This window comes from Achroia grisella, unplaced genomic scaffold (genome assembly GCF_030625045.1).
Source record: "Achroia grisella isolate CSIRO2021 unplaced genomic scaffold, CSIRO_AGI_Agris_v1 utg1244, whole genome shotgun sequence".
Taxonomy (NCBI): Eukaryota; Metazoa; Arthropoda; class Insecta; order Lepidoptera; family Pyralidae; genus Achroia; species Achroia grisella.
In genome coordinates this window covers 13,248-28,894 of record NW_026712605.1, presented here as the reverse complement: position 1 = coordinate 28,894, position 15,647 = coordinate 13,248, and the positions used below count along the sequence as shown (strand labels likewise).

The 15,647-nt window shown below is 32.5% G+C and overlaps 2 protein-coding genes across 4 annotated transcripts; both read left to right on the top strand.

The window, feature by feature from the left end:
- The first annotated feature begins 4,215 nt into the window (after positions 1 to 4,215).
- LOC131854713 (uncharacterized) lies at positions 4,216 to 7,553 on the top strand. 2 transcript variants are annotated; one of them, XM_059205854.1, is made up of 5 exons: positions 4,216 to 4,340; positions 4,870 to 5,156; positions 5,727 to 5,900; positions 6,930 to 7,063; positions 7,405 to 7,553. In XM_059205854.1, exons 1-5 carry the CDS (start codon positions 4,292 to 4,294, stop codon positions 7,454 to 7,456), a joined length of 696 nt encoding a protein of 231 aa, XP_059061837.1. In that variant the 5' UTR covers positions 4,216 to 4,291; the 3' UTR covers positions 7,457 to 7,553. The 2 variants fall into 2 exon arrangements, with proteins under 2 accessions (XP_059061837.1, XP_059061836.1); XM_059205853.1 differs by having other exon boundaries at positions 5,727 to 5,948.
- A 985-nt stretch (positions 7,554 to 8,538) lies between these two features.
- On the top strand, positions 8,539 to 13,597 carry LOC131854697 (uncharacterized). Of its 2 annotated transcripts, XM_059205831.1 has the most exons (5): positions 8,539 to 8,928; positions 9,572 to 9,666; positions 10,431 to 10,560; positions 11,152 to 11,282; positions 12,858 to 13,597. In XM_059205831.1, exons 1-5 carry the CDS (start codon positions 8,671 to 8,673, stop codon positions 12,913 to 12,915), a joined length of 672 nt encoding a protein of 223 aa, XP_059061814.1. In that variant the 5' UTR covers positions 8,539 to 8,670; the 3' UTR covers positions 12,916 to 13,597. The 2 variants fall into 2 exon arrangements, with proteins under 2 accessions (XP_059061814.1, XP_059061815.1); XM_059205832.1 differs by lacking the exon at positions 9,572 to 9,666 and having other exon boundaries at positions 8,539 to 8,924.
- The last annotated feature ends 2,050 nt before the right edge of the window (positions 13,598 to 15,647 follow it).

The following is a 15,647-nucleotide window of genomic DNA, read 5'->3' as shown; positions in this document are numbered from 1 at the left end:
TTCTTAATAAATATATATATATATATATATAATATGATAATAGCGTGTTAAATATACAATAACTCATCACGAATTCTACGCTATCAAATTCAAAATGGGTTTATATTACGAAATATACTGTAGCCTTCGCAAGTTCTAAACATTTACAACAGTTACTTGTCGGTTCCTATTTTATTATTAGTAGTAACTAGCAATCGAAAGTAATAATTGGTATATGAGAACTGGCCAAGTTAGACCTTAGGCTACAGTATATTATCCTAAGTTATAAGAAGAAATGATATTATATATTGTTATAAATACATTTCAGGACATACCATTGAACTTGGCACCCATTTAGATCTCACCTCTTTTGTCGTAGAAGTCAACAATCAAGGCATATATCATAATATTAAACTCGGCTATCATTTCACATTTATGTTTTTGATGGGATATATATATATATATATATTTGAGACATAACATATAATTTGAAACATCCAATTAATCCTGCAAGATTAATTGGATGTTTCGGTGCCTAAAGGTTGTAGCTAATGACTATTTTACCAGTTTTATCTATATGTATATATTTATATATATTACAAGGGCCAGAAAAGGAAACCGAGAGAATAATAGAACGCAGTAATGGCAAAAAAAAACTTAATGATGTACATTAAGTATATTTTTTTCAATTACTGCGTTATTCTCGTTTATTCTTAAACTAAATCAGGCCGGTTAGTATATATTTCGAATACCGAATTGTCACTTTAGTCTATATTATCTCGGTTTCCTTTTTTTAAAATTCTTTTGCACTATAAAGAGTGTACAAGAGGCGAGCTTAATGCCGTATGGCATTCTCTACCAGCTAACCTTTGGGTAGAACTAGAAAGCGTTGTAGGGCAGTAATGGCGACAATTTTGTGATAATAATACTATAATATATAAATAACTAAAGAAAATCTATGTACATATATAATTTATGTTATATAAATATAATATATATTTTAAATATACACATAAATATCCTTTTCTGACCCTAGTAATATAGTCATTATTTTTATTAGTAAAATAGTCATTATCTATAACCACTGAATATTTGTGGTCTCGCATTAGCATGTGAGACCACAAATATTCAGTGCTGAAACCTGACCACCGCTACTAGAAGCGTTACGACCTTTTCTATTGCTGATCAAACTCCGACCGTTATTGACCACCGTTGGCTACCACTTACCATCATTCCAGTTGCATAAAATTGAATGTTACTATGTAATGTACACAGCTTAATAATTTAGGTACGACGAGTCATGCGTAGAGCAATGTGTTAGTAAATGTTGTAATATAATTGAAATTACTTAATATTTTTGTATCACTGTTGATCTCGAGTTGTAATAGAAGATAATTTTTATAATTTAACCATAACTTGTATTTTCTTTCACATTTGTTCGGCTACAGTTATCCGTATGGTTATCATATCTATAACAATATTTACATATATTAAAAATGAGGTTTAACAAATATAGCTCAATATTTTGCTAAGTCAAATAGTTTTTTTTTTATTATTATAGAAAAAGCTACCCGCATTGGTGTACAGGTATATGTATTATATTATACGTATAAACTTTCCTCTAAAATAACTATTGCTAAAAACTGTATTAAAATCCGTTGGGTAGTTTAAAAGTTCCAAGTGAATAGACAGCGGAAGCGAGGTCATTTTATACTACGTAAGTTCAACATGAAAAAATAAAGGACAGAATGTGAGTAAGCAACAACCTTATAGTAATTATTTCAAAGAACATTCTGTTAGGTTAGTAATACAATTATTTTGTGTTATTTTGGTATTATAACTGATGCATTATTTTTTTTTTATATTATAATGTAAAAAGGCGATACATATATAATATTATATTGTTCAAGGTATATAATTATACTATATATTTATTTGTCTTTTTTACTTAGCGATAAATCTTGTTTACATGTACCTATTTCTTTTTTCTGTAAATAATGTACTTTTGAAGTATATTTATGTGCAACATATGTAATAAGCTTATATTAAAAGCGTAAATTGAAATCCAATTCTAACTAATTCTGACCCTAAAGTACATTTTTTACAACTAGTGTTGCACGCAGTTTTATATGCGTATGTATTTTTTTTTAATTATGGTTCTCCAGCTTGTGTTAATGGTATATGCTGGCGGAATACCAGTGAAGGATGATAATATGATACATTACTACTCCGTTGGTCACGACATCACGCGTGAACGGCTGAAACAATATCGATAATTATTTTTTGTTGTGTTAGGAGAAGGTTCTTATGAAAAAAATAATAAGAATAATGTCCGTGTTTTTTTTATGATTTTACCAATGAGAATTCAATATTCATATTTAAGACAGGACATCCATCGGGTCAGCTAGTTAAACATATATATTAAATTCTGGCCACAAATGTGAAAGAAAAATATAAAAGAAATTGTTACGTCCTTCCAAAAATTAGTGGTATTAGGGAACTTAATATAGGTGATTCCAAATAATATTTTTATGGTTTTTTTATTGTGATTCCAATATACACATATGCACCATGTAATTTATCGTGTACATACATTTACTTCGAGGTTTACTCATTTTGTGATATGAAATTATTGTTTTGTGTGTTTCAGATTAAACATACTGTATTTAGTCTCTCGTTTTGTAATTACTTTGGTATTATATACTATATTATGGTCGGAATGGGCAGGTATTTTGTCAACCATTTTCATTATAGTGAAACTCTTTCCCATGATGCATTGCTTTTAAGCAAAGGCTGTGAGATACTGTGTACTGAAACAAAGATAAATCTTTATTTAAAAAATATATACATCTTGCTGATCTTGTTATATAGACACTAGCAAATAACTTGAGCATTATCTACCAATATTTAGTCGTCCACTGCGCAAACTCCATTATCTAGTTTTGTTCAAGTTATTTGCAGCAAAATGTATAGTGATCTATATAATCTATATATTTTTTTTATGGATGATAATGGAATGGTGCACCCGCCTGCGCCAACGGTTTTAATTTTATTTTATTAATAATGGCAACACTGGGTCTAAAATATAATATATGAATAAAGATATTAATTATTGCCACTGTCAAAACTTGTGACATGCCAGCCCGTTCTGATTGTAATTGATTAATATATTTTCAATTGTTATATTTCTTAGTGTAAATTATTATTGGTGAATTTTAAATAAATCAAATGAATATTTAAACGTTTTTAATTTTAGACTATAGTCATCTGATTTTTATCTAATGATTTATGATTTAATAATAATAATGATACTCATGGACAATTCACACAACGCCATCTAATCCCAAGGTAAGCAGAGCTTGTATTATGAGTACTAGACAAATAATATAAATACATAAATATGTTTTTTCTGTAAATACATAGAAAACACCCAGCTGGATACAAACAATCATACTAACATGAATACAATTGTTTGTAACGTGCGAGGCATCGAACACGCGACTATCGTAAGTAAAGCTATGTGCTAAATGACTTGAGGGTATTGATAATGATGATCATTAACAACCTTAAATAGGAAGGCGATTGTTAGTAATGTAGAGTAATAATATATTGCTAGTTCCCCCTGGAAACCATTATTATTTATTATTACGTTAAATTCCTGGTGAATTTGCCACAATGGGGTAATTCACCTGACCTCATGCTCATCATATCATTCTCCACTGGCGCTGTTCGTAAACCGTAAAACGCAGGAGGGTGCACTATTCCATTAGAAAAAAATATCCTAAATAACCTAAAAAGTTGCAGTAGAAAATTATTATGAAACAGATAGTCGATAATTCAGCGAATTATGCATATTCGATACCGTTATAATCTATCCTTTAAAAGTTACTCAACTCTAACTGTTGCACAAATATACATATTAATTCGAAGAATGATAGAGAATGTGTTTATTTCGGTCAAAGGTGAGATAAGGTAAAATTTATCGTATATGGAGTAACGAGATCTGAGTTCTACTTCTACAACAACGTCGATGCTCGTCGATGCTATTCATATATAGACGTGACGTTTACCTTTTACCAACAAGTAGGTCGTCAGCTTGTTCATCATTCAAATTTCATAGAAAGGGATAGAAATAAATTAAAAAATAAAAAATAAAATCCATTCCACGTATAACCTCTTTAATGTTTTTATTTCTGACAGAATATTTAATTTAGAAAAAAAAAACTTTATATCAATACTACAAATAGGTATCGCCTGAGTTCATAGGAACTATATTGATCCTGTTTCTATAATTTTGTACTATAACACTTCTATGGTGAATCAAATTACTAATTTAGTATCTAATAGATTTTTTCTCTTAGGTAAGTACCACATTGCTATTTCTAACAAGAAAGAAAATCTCATTCAGTGGTCTATGTACTTAATCTAATATTACAATAGCATATGCTGGTGTTCACTCTCCCTTATATTGAATTTAAAAATGAATCTGTATTTTTATTAACATATACAAGCACATTTCAAAAGAATAAGAGCAGAGTTTCATGTCAGTTCTTCTGCTCTCCGTACTCATAGTAGTTTTTGACATATCATAAGAGTCTGTAATAGACCTGAATAAAGACTTTTTGATTTGATTTAATGTCAAATATACAACAAGCAAAAACCATTACTGTAGGTATTTTTTTATTGATGATAATGGAATGGCACTCACGCTTGATTTAACGGTTTACGCTGGCGAGGCACCAGTGTACGATGAAAAAACACGAGTTCGAGTTCACCAGGAATTTATCTAGATGATGGTAGATAGAGCTAAAGGCGTGGAGGTCAAGCTGACATGGTACATTGCTAGTAGTGGGTTAGTCCACATTACTAACAATTCCATTCCTACTGTAGGAAGGAAAATCGAAGGATTGTCCAAAATGTCGGATGTCAAATCCAAAGCAGAGTCGATGCTATTCGATGATGGATCTACATACAGAACATGTTACAAACTACCAGTTATCAAGGAGTCTGCTCCTACCACGTACCATGCGAAGGTGACTCCTGAGCTACCGAGGTGGCCGCCTCTCAAAGACGTTCAAACGATGAGCGATTGGAAAGCAACCCCAGTACCGTTTCACTTGCTCCACAAACCACGGGATATGTCAACTACTGATATGGGAAATGTGGAGAAAGTTTTTGTAAGTACTATTACGTTTTTACTCGACGGCTTTCGTGGTCTATAAGTTTAGTAGATCGCCTTACTTTCGACGGTCGCGGGCTCGTTTCCTCACACGATGCAAATATTTGTATTCATGATTGACAGTTTGTATCGGTCTGGGTGTTTGGTATGTATTTACAAAAAAAATCCAAGTATTCTATCAGTTGTTTGGTACCTATAACACAAGTACTGCTTAGCATATGACTATATAATACTGTGTGAATCGCCCAGGACTGTTATTATTATTATAATAATATACTAAACATGAGGGTAGGTACTGCGTAGTCAGTTTTTTTGTGTTAAGTAAAAAATCAATTGTACCTATATACATAGAATAGAACAGAAAATTCTTAATTCAAAGCACTTCTTAATAGTCATATTTATTTTTTTTAATCTGCGGATCATTCGAAAGCTTATCAAAAGAAGAATGAGCAAGAAACTTTTTATATTGCACTTTTAAAAAAATGTTTTTTGTTTACATGTTTAAGTTGAAATATATAAATACAAACTATTAGCTAGCATTAATTCCTTCATATACTTAAAAATAAAGGAGAAACCAAAAGACTTGGGCCGAGAACATGCCCAGAAGACGAGGCCACGTCTCGTCATGACACCCGCTGTCAGTATGGACGACGTTGACGACGCTCGTGCAAGAGAAATCCTGTGCACGGATATGTATACGACTGCAACTAGCAAAGCATGGAGGGACACGGTGACGGACTATGTTAGTGTCAGAGCACCTTTAACTCGCATCCCTGCACCTGCTAATCCTGTAAGTAACCTTATCACAAAGTTCACCACTCGCCATCAACAGGTTTTCTATTACCACTTGCTAGAACCTAAGTGGTCTTGAACAGTGCTGTTTCAGAGGATCTTCCTCCCGTATATACTTAGATTGTGGAATGAATTACCTGTGAGCTTTTCTCGAGAAACAACAGCATGGGGTTTCTTAAGGTTTCTTAAGAGTTGAAAACACACACAATACACCCCTGAAGTTTCAGGCGTTTACCGTAGCCTATGGATGCTACGGTAACCACTTACCCTCAGATGATCGTGTGCCTGCCACCATCGTAGTATAAAAAAAAGTTAATTTAAATAACATCCCGATCATTTGGATGAATGGCGGTCCGGTACCGTGCATTTTTCCAGAAACGTTTTGCCACGTACAACCACATTGTGGAATCACTTTCCAGCAATAACCGATACAATATTAAGCTTGTTAAAATATAATCTGTGTATAATTTTCTGATCGATATTTTGGCTTCCAACAATTTGTACTATCTATATACATGAATTAAAAACTTTGTAAAAACTTTGTAGTAATGTGGACTCTATTACGAATTACTCGTGATAAATTCAGATGGAGAAGTAAAAATTATCCCCCACTGCCCCGCCACACTTATAGTTAAAAAAATACATAGAAGGAAAAAATGTACATTTTACATAGAATGCTAAAATTTAAAAAAAAATACATTAATTCAATAAAAATATATTACACTACGAATTTGATACACACAAGTATAGTCTTTGACAATAGAACTCTATTTATATATATATAATAAATTTTCATATAATAAAATAACAATACATACATGGATTCTGTTCAAAGAATGTAGCAATTTCTTTAATAATGTTCAAACTTATAATTTAAATTAATTAGGTATTGTTGAATTTCGACCATTGGGCGATCACTAGTTTTCATAAATGTATATTGAAATTACAATAATTATTTAAATATATATTTAAATAATAGATACAGTTGCCAGCATACCGTCCCCCGTATGTCCCTCTGGAATGGAGAATGGAGTCAGTAACGTGGGACAAGAAACAACTGAGGAGCTACTGTGACCCCACCAGGGAATTCTGGCTGGCAAAGGGCCCATCAAAGTAAGTCTTAGTCGAAAAGATGGGGAAAATGTGAAGAGGGAAAGTCACTGGTCTGTAATCTGTTCTATTGCTTTTTGAGTTTTTTTGATAATGGAATCGTGCCTGCGCTAGCGATTTATGCTGGCGGGGTACCAGTGGGGGATGATAAGGTTGAAGACAGGTCAGTTCACCCAACATGGAAATATCACTATGAACTTATCACGACGTTTCCAGGGGAAACCATGTGGAAGTCAACCTGACATGGTACTGGTGGTATTGCTAGCCATAGAGGTATTAATCCACATTTCATCATTTTTCTGGGGTAATAATAATAACTATATGTTTTAATACTTGTTTTTTAGATGCAGACCTTGTGACGAATCCGCCGCTGCTCACAGAAAAATGAAATATTAGGAAACGCTATTTAACTCTGCATAATATTTTCTAATATTTAATTTAAATTAATAATTATTAAGATAAACATACATAAGTTTTTGATAGAATTATGAATACGATGTTTAGAGTTATAAAAGGATATTAAATATTTAATTAAAATTACTTTTTCATGTAATTATTTTATGTATAAACTCGTAGTGTGTACTAAATAGGGTCCCCTCGTTCTTACGTACTATGAAAAGTTGTTATTGGCAGTTGCGTTATAAAATATTTGATACCTATTGATCAGAATAATTTGGTCAGAAATCCTAACTGATAAAACAATATCTGAGGTAAATTGCTATATGTAGGAGAGTACAGTACAGTTATTACTTAACGTTTTAGTGAAAACTGCACCCAAAACGGTCGGCCCAAACAGTTTCTATTGGTACGTAGTACGTACAAATGTATAAACAACTACAAGCAGACAATAATTCTAATAGTAATTGTTTTGGAGTTTTATGTAATTATGTTAAATCTATAACGATGAATTCCTTCAATCTCATATATCTTAGCGATAAGACCGCCTTTTGTATCAGTTTATGTATTATATCATTTTGTGTGTTTTCTTTGTCTGGTGCAATAAAGAGTGTAAATAAATAAAATAAATATCTTGCAGGTACAGAAAGTGCCCGTACACACACAACCTCTAGTCTTATGTATATATAAAAATAATAATTTTTATTGACACCATTTTAATATATAAAATGAAATGACGTTTGTTAGTCCCGCATGAACTCGAGAATGGCTGGACCGATTCGGGTAATTTTGATTTTAAATTGTTTGTTCTTCATATTTTCTCAACATTTAAATCCATAGAAGGTTTAAATTGTGAGAAAATATGAAGAAATTGTATGGAAAATAGTAAAAATAACAATTTTATTTCTGATGCAAACTGTTCGTAGGAACAGGGTGCGTTCAGGTATTGCGTATCTAAACTTCAAAAAACTTTTGACATATTTAATTTTAAGGGGGAATGGAATTCCCAGTAGCAGTAACAAGTCAGCTAGTTTTTAATAAGTGTATAGAAAAAGCTACGTACTTACAGCTATGATTTTTTTGACAGTACAATAAAATGTCAGAAATACCAATTTGATTATATTTCGAAGTGATATTCATACAATATTATTTTGGAGATTTTATTTTTATCCGATTTTTAATTAATAGAACTTAAACTTGGTCAGTTAATACTTATGTCCAACATGAAGCAATTACAAACTATGCTCTTCAACTATGAGACTACAATGAGAACCGATTTCCGGTATGGTGAAATAACGCCTTTAACCACAACTAAATACAAAGAAAAACCATCTTGCGTTAGGATTCGACCTAAACCTTTAAAAGACATACATACTTTAGTAGATTGGAAAGTACCAAATGTTCCCTTTGAATTGATGACAGGACGAAAAGAGGTAGTACGGACAAATCCCCGAGAAAAGCAAGTACCGTACGTAAGTACAATATATTTTTATAAACTGAATTTATATAGTGAAACCAATTGAAGTAGATATGTATATGTACTTTGAGTCCTCAGTGGTAGAGCGGTTTAGTATATTGCTACATTTTCGGATGGTGGCGGGTTCGAACCCTTTTAACTATCTGTATCTGATAGCATTGGTGTGGATATTTGTACATTATGTACAAACTATATGTATTTAAACAATTTCTAGTTAATATAAATTCTACTGTGAGGTAAAAGGGGGATTGGTAATAATGTGAACTGATCCCATTGCTAGAAATGTAGCGGTTCCCTCTGGAAACCATCGTAATAAATTCTTGGTGAACTTGTCACGATGGGCTAACTGACCTGATCTCATGTTTATCTTGTTATCCACTACTGGCGTTCAGCCAACGTACGCCGTTACTCACAGACAGGTGAACTCTATTATAGTATATATAATATATTTCTTCCGTTATAAAATCTGTTATATTTATTTACATTTTGACATTCAACCTACTTTAAAATAAACGAGGTTTGTAGTTCGACTATATTAGTCATTTTGACCAAACTCGAATAGAATAGATATAAAAATATAGGTCAAATTCGGTAGGTATATGTACTTGCCTCTTCCTTACTATATGTTTTCAATTTAGAAAACACTACCAGATTTGGAATTCGAGGATGTAAAGAGGAGTAGACCACGTCTTGTTATGACGCCCGCTGCCAGTGTCGACGACGCTGATGATGTGTTAGTTCTTATTAGTCGTACCTTTGCTTCATTTCTTCTATTGTTACCAGCAACTTCATATGCTTCTTTTGACATAAAAAAGCCTTTGTCCGACCTTGAGATATAATTTATCCTTACGTCACATTTCATTAAGGTCTGTCAGCCATGAAAATGTAAAAAAGTATACGAACGCACTTTGAAAATGTTGAAATATTATTAATTTTTCAGTACGTAAATTCACAAGCATTTTCTATTTGTTTCAGTAGCGAGTTATACTTATATAGACTAACTCGCGAATACGTCCGCGTGGATTTAAAATAAATAAACTTTCTAAGATAAAAGTAGCCTAAGTTACTCGTTATGACATTAGTTATCTACGATTGAAAGTCCCGTCAAAATCCGATCAGCCGTTTCAGATATTAGCAAGAATAAATAGACAGACAAAGATTTTTAATACTATTTTTAAGTAGGTATATACTTTCACATGTGTTTTGTGAAAAGCTGTTAATTTATAATTACAAATAAAAGCTTCATTTTATTTTATTTGTAGAGATATGTTATATATTCTCAATAAACTACCAATAAAACAATTTGATAGTAAAATAGAATATGATGAATGATGACGTAATATCACTGGCGCTGTTGATTTATATAGGCAACGGTTACCATTAACCGCCAAGTACACCGTCATTCGACTTGATTACCATTCCAGTTAATTAAAAAACTTATATACCTTGATGATTTACGTTTCACATACATAAAAAAATTTTGGTATGTTGGTTCAGGACCCGCAAGCGGCTCCTGGACGACGTGTATCTGACCAGCACGATGAAAGCCCAGCGCGAGGTCGTCTCAAATACCTCGTACAACTGTGTACGAGCTCCATTGCCAACTTCTCCTGCAAACGCTAATCCTGTTAGTTTTAATACATACTAGTGGCTTTCTCTGACTTCGCTCGGCATCCATAACTTTGTCAGTTTTGTAAATGTTAAAATAGTCTATAATGTTTCAAACAGTGAAAGAGGGGAATTGTTAGTAATGGGGAATGGTAGCCTCATTGCTATCATACCCTATCAGGTCGACCTCCACGCGGTGGCCCCTGAAAAGCATCGTAGTTAATTTCTGCTGGCAAAGGGTCAAGTTCCTAGTTTTTGACAAGCATATAAAAATAATCAAAGCTTTCCTTTTTATAATATTAGTATAGATAGGTGAATTCGTCCGCGTGAAATTTGACTTGTTTTTATTAAAATAATTCAAATATGTAAAATAAAAGTAGCCTAAGTTACCCCTTATACAGTAACTATTTACGAGTGATAGTTCCATCAAAATCGGTATAGCCCTTTTAGATATTAGATTGTTTTTGACGAGCACGGCAAACAAAAACAATATTTTTTTTGTGTAAGTACCTACTGTGTATAATTTCCTAAGCTTCAATACTTATTATTTATTTATATAGGGTATTTAAAGTGTAAGCTAAAAACGAAATTTTATCTATTCTTTCGCTAGATAACAATACAGAAATGGTCACCGCCGTATGTATCGCCCGAGTGGCGGATGGATTCTGTGACGTGGGACAGAAGACAGTTAAGAACGTATTGCAACCCCGACAAGGAGTTTTGGTTAACAAGAACACCACAGTAGGTGACTCATTTATAACTGCTGACCTGCGCAACTGTGTCTGCATCACACTTACTTGACTTTCATCATTATATTTACTACTAGCTGTACCCGCGACTTCCTCCGCGTGGAATTATACTTTATTTTTCTAAAATAAAATAATCTATCTAAAGTAAATGTAGCCTAAGTTACTACTTATTAATTATCTACCTGCCAAAAAAAGTCCCGTCAAAATCGGCCCAGCCATTTCAGAGATTAGCTGGAACAAACAGACAGACCGTATGTACAGTATTTATGTTCATATGCATGCAGTAAAAAACGGTTATTTCAATATTATAAACAGACACTCCAATTTTAATTATATGTATAGATTTATGATAATATAATGGGGCTGATTACAAGCTGTGGTTTTGTTACATGTGTCCTCGCGTATGTCTCTGGGCAGTGCCTGAATATCAGTGATTTGCTGTTTGTATGCAGTAAACAATACACTGAGGTGCTGCCGTTTTGCGTATGGTCTATGCACACATACTACTTTACTCATATTTTTTTTTGTTAACTGTATTGCATTTAATCTTATATATAAAATTATCATGTCACAGTTTTCGTTCCCATACTTCTCCGAAACGGCTTGACCGATTCTTATGAAATTTTGTGAGCGTATTGAGTAGGTCTGAGAATCGGCCAACATCTATTTTTCATCCCCCTAAATGTTAGGGGTAGTCCACCCCTAAATTATTTTGTATTTTTTAGACAAAATTTTTAGTTTCTATTTTTTTATGATACAACATACAGAAATACTTACAATCCTAAATTTTCACCCTTCTATCATCAACCCCTATTTTTTTATAGCGTTATTAATTTATATGGCAAAACAACATTTGCCGGGATAGCTAATTTTATCTATATAATTGTTGTGTATTGTATTTTGTTTGACTTGACTTATGTAATTGCATATGTTTTTATTTTTGTTCTTATTATTACAGTGCCTTGTGTGTGTGTGCCTTTAACGTGAATAAAATTGTTATCTATCTATATTTCGCCCAATTTACTATATATCTCTTTGAATTATAGTCTATTTGTTATTCTGACGTATAAGCTATATTACTGTAAAGTTACTGCAAAAATAAAAGGTCCAATTCCATCTTCTTATCGTTTCGTATTATTTAAAATTACAGTAAAACTAGTCACAAGTAATGACAATGACATCTTCTGAGTTGTATCAGTTGAATGTTACTGTATGAGTGGTATCACGGGTGTGACATGATAACGTGATGTCCTTAGTGCTGTTCATGTACATAAGTGACATAGATAAGCCGGCATGCGGCAGCTTGTTTGTCATACTAATTATACAGAAACATATTCTTATATATAAAATTCTCGTGTCACAGTTTTCGTTCCCATACTCCTCCGAAACGGCTTGACCGATTCTCATCAAATTTTGTGAGCGTATTGAGTAGGTCTGAGAATCAACATCTATTTTTCATCCCCTAAATGTTATAGTCAAAAGTTTTTTTTTTTATTTTAAGGCAAAACAACGTTTGCCGGGACAGCTAGTAGTAATAAATTTCATAAATTCATATTTATGTTCACAGATGTCAAGAATGCAAAGATACAGCGGTACGCGAGCAGAGGAGAAAAATACAAAGATAATACAGCCATCCAAATTATACATATATTGTAATTCAAATTATCCAAAACATTTATTGTCAAACATAACATTAACACCGTATGCATACGTGGTACAATATTTTTAATAAATGTAGCCAAATGAAAATCAGTATTAATAAATATCAATATTATACATAGACAATTTTTGCATAAAAAAAAATTATAAAGAACGCTTGTTTTGTGATGTCTCAAGTAGTTTCATATAAAATCACTTGTTACATCTTATATTACATTGTAAAACAGAAGTTTTAATTGTTTCTTTAATTAGTTATAGATCAAAAGCTTAACAGCTACAATTTCAAACATTTACTTGTCCGATCACTACCATAAGAATTTAGATAGAGAGTTAATCAATGTTTCATTTACATTATTGTAAAGTATACAGTGTGTAACAGAAAGGGTAAAAGAAACAGAAATCAGCGATAATTATAATATTTTATACATATACAAACCAAAATAATAAAGTGATTTTTATTTAATGTTATTAGAATGGTTAACAAACTGACGACCTGATGGTAAGTGGTAACTATCGCCTATATACATGAACAGTACCACGAAATAAAGTTCTGTAATTTCACTGATTTATCTCTCCTTACAAAGCAAGCTATTGGCGGCTGAAATAGGCGAGACTGGGGTACCTCAGTCTAGCCTATTTCAGCCATTATGTTTACAAATGCAGATAAATGAAAGAGATAGGCATATCGTGTGAACGGGATGGAAGGGTTAATAGAAAGCTGATCAATTACATTTTCCTATACAATCAATTAAAAAGAAATTAAATTTTATTAATTTTTATTTATTCAACACAATGGTAGACAGAATAACAGCATAGGCACAAATAATTTTACAAACAACATCTTAATATTAAATATCACCGAAAAAAAAATGTAAACTTGCAACTTCATAAAGAATATGTTATATCTAAAACTTATAACTATATACGGGAAATATAAATGAACTTATATTTAAAAATATAGTTAATTCATATGCTGTAGAAATAGGAGCGAGATGTGTACAAGAAAAATCTCTTCATAACCGTTTGAAAGACCTAGCTTGGCTAAGTTCTATAGTAGAACGAGTAACCAAGCCTGTAATAACGGGTTCATACCAGATGAGCCTAGGCAGGGAGACATGAACAGTGAAGCTGAGTGTTGATGTGGAAACGGGCCTCTAAAACCTGTGTTACAAATTTCGGCATCTGCTTGGAGTTTCTTTCCCTGCCACAAGTTGGATCCGGCCAAAAAACCATAGAATGTTAAAAAGTTTAGGAAGTTCGTTTCTCTCTGTCTTTCTGTCTGCGCTTCGTCTCACAGTGACTGAGGCGAACGAATGAAATGCTAAAAGTTTTTTTACATTTTATTCGTGAGCAAGGATCCCGAATTATCATTTCATTCAATTCCCGTTATATAATTATAAATATATTCATAAAAAATTACAACTAATTATAATTTTATAATTTGGAATATAATATTTACTAATTTTTATTTCACATTTTATAATTTAAACCCAAACCAATAGTATTTTTTTTATAATATCTTTAGAGAATAATCATAAAGCAGATCGTTAACACTAAAATCATTGGTAATATCAGAGCAGTTGTGGTGGGGATACAATTCTCTCTGCACACTATGACAAATCGATCACAATTTAGCTACACACGAGGTGATCTAGGAAGCCATTCAAGACGCTCCTCAATACATCGTGCCACCAAGAAGCGGGACATCATAGACTATATACGGACCAGGAGTAACCTAACATTGAGGGTGACGCAGCTGGAGTCGAGTCACAACGCGAGTTTCAAGTCGTTTATAGCCCGGGTCCCCACCAACACGCGAAGGAGATGGTGTATCGGCTTTACCGTGGCAAATTGCCGTCGTCAGTGCCGTGACAATACAGACAATTTATATTTATTTTTTATTATTAGTTCATATGTATATGGGCCATGTAACCTGAATTAAATAAATAAATACTGCTCTGATATTCCCCTTATTTTAGTGTCGTGTGTAGACTGCTTAAAGTCAATGAAGCAAGATTAGCTAGCTTCGTAATAGCTTATATATAAACAGCTTTATTCATGCAGCAAGTCTCAGTAGCCGTCAGGATGGCTGGACAAAAGGTTATGGATATTTCAGCAACTCCCAAGTTACTACTAAGATGTAGTAGCTATTTGATACTATTTTGTACCTAATACAATTGTATTTCATCGAATTACGTGTTATTTTGAGGAAATCTACTTCATTACTTAATGGATTTATATTCTTTAGTTTAATTCGGCTCACAGAATGTCACTCTGTCAAACTCTTCCAATAGCTAAGGTCAGAGTTCCGCACTGAATATTTGTGACATCACACATACTAATGGTAGCGGATTTAAACAAAATAATACAAATCTATTAAGTCAACTAACAGCAATTAAGAAATTCGTAACACGAACATTTACAACGTAATCAGTACATATAAATTTTCATTCAGATTTTTTAGCACAACAAAAAATATTCTCTTAGAAGTTATATTTTTTAACTCTATATTGTTTAAAATTAAGAACCAAGAAAGAAGAAGAAACCTTTTATAGTCCAGTCATCATGTATCAAAGGTCATATAACAATTTTTATATAGTCTAACAGCTGACGCTATACTTTTTGGACTTAACACTTCTCCTCTCCATATAAATTACATATAGTATTATTGTAAATATATTAATATGCAGATGTATTG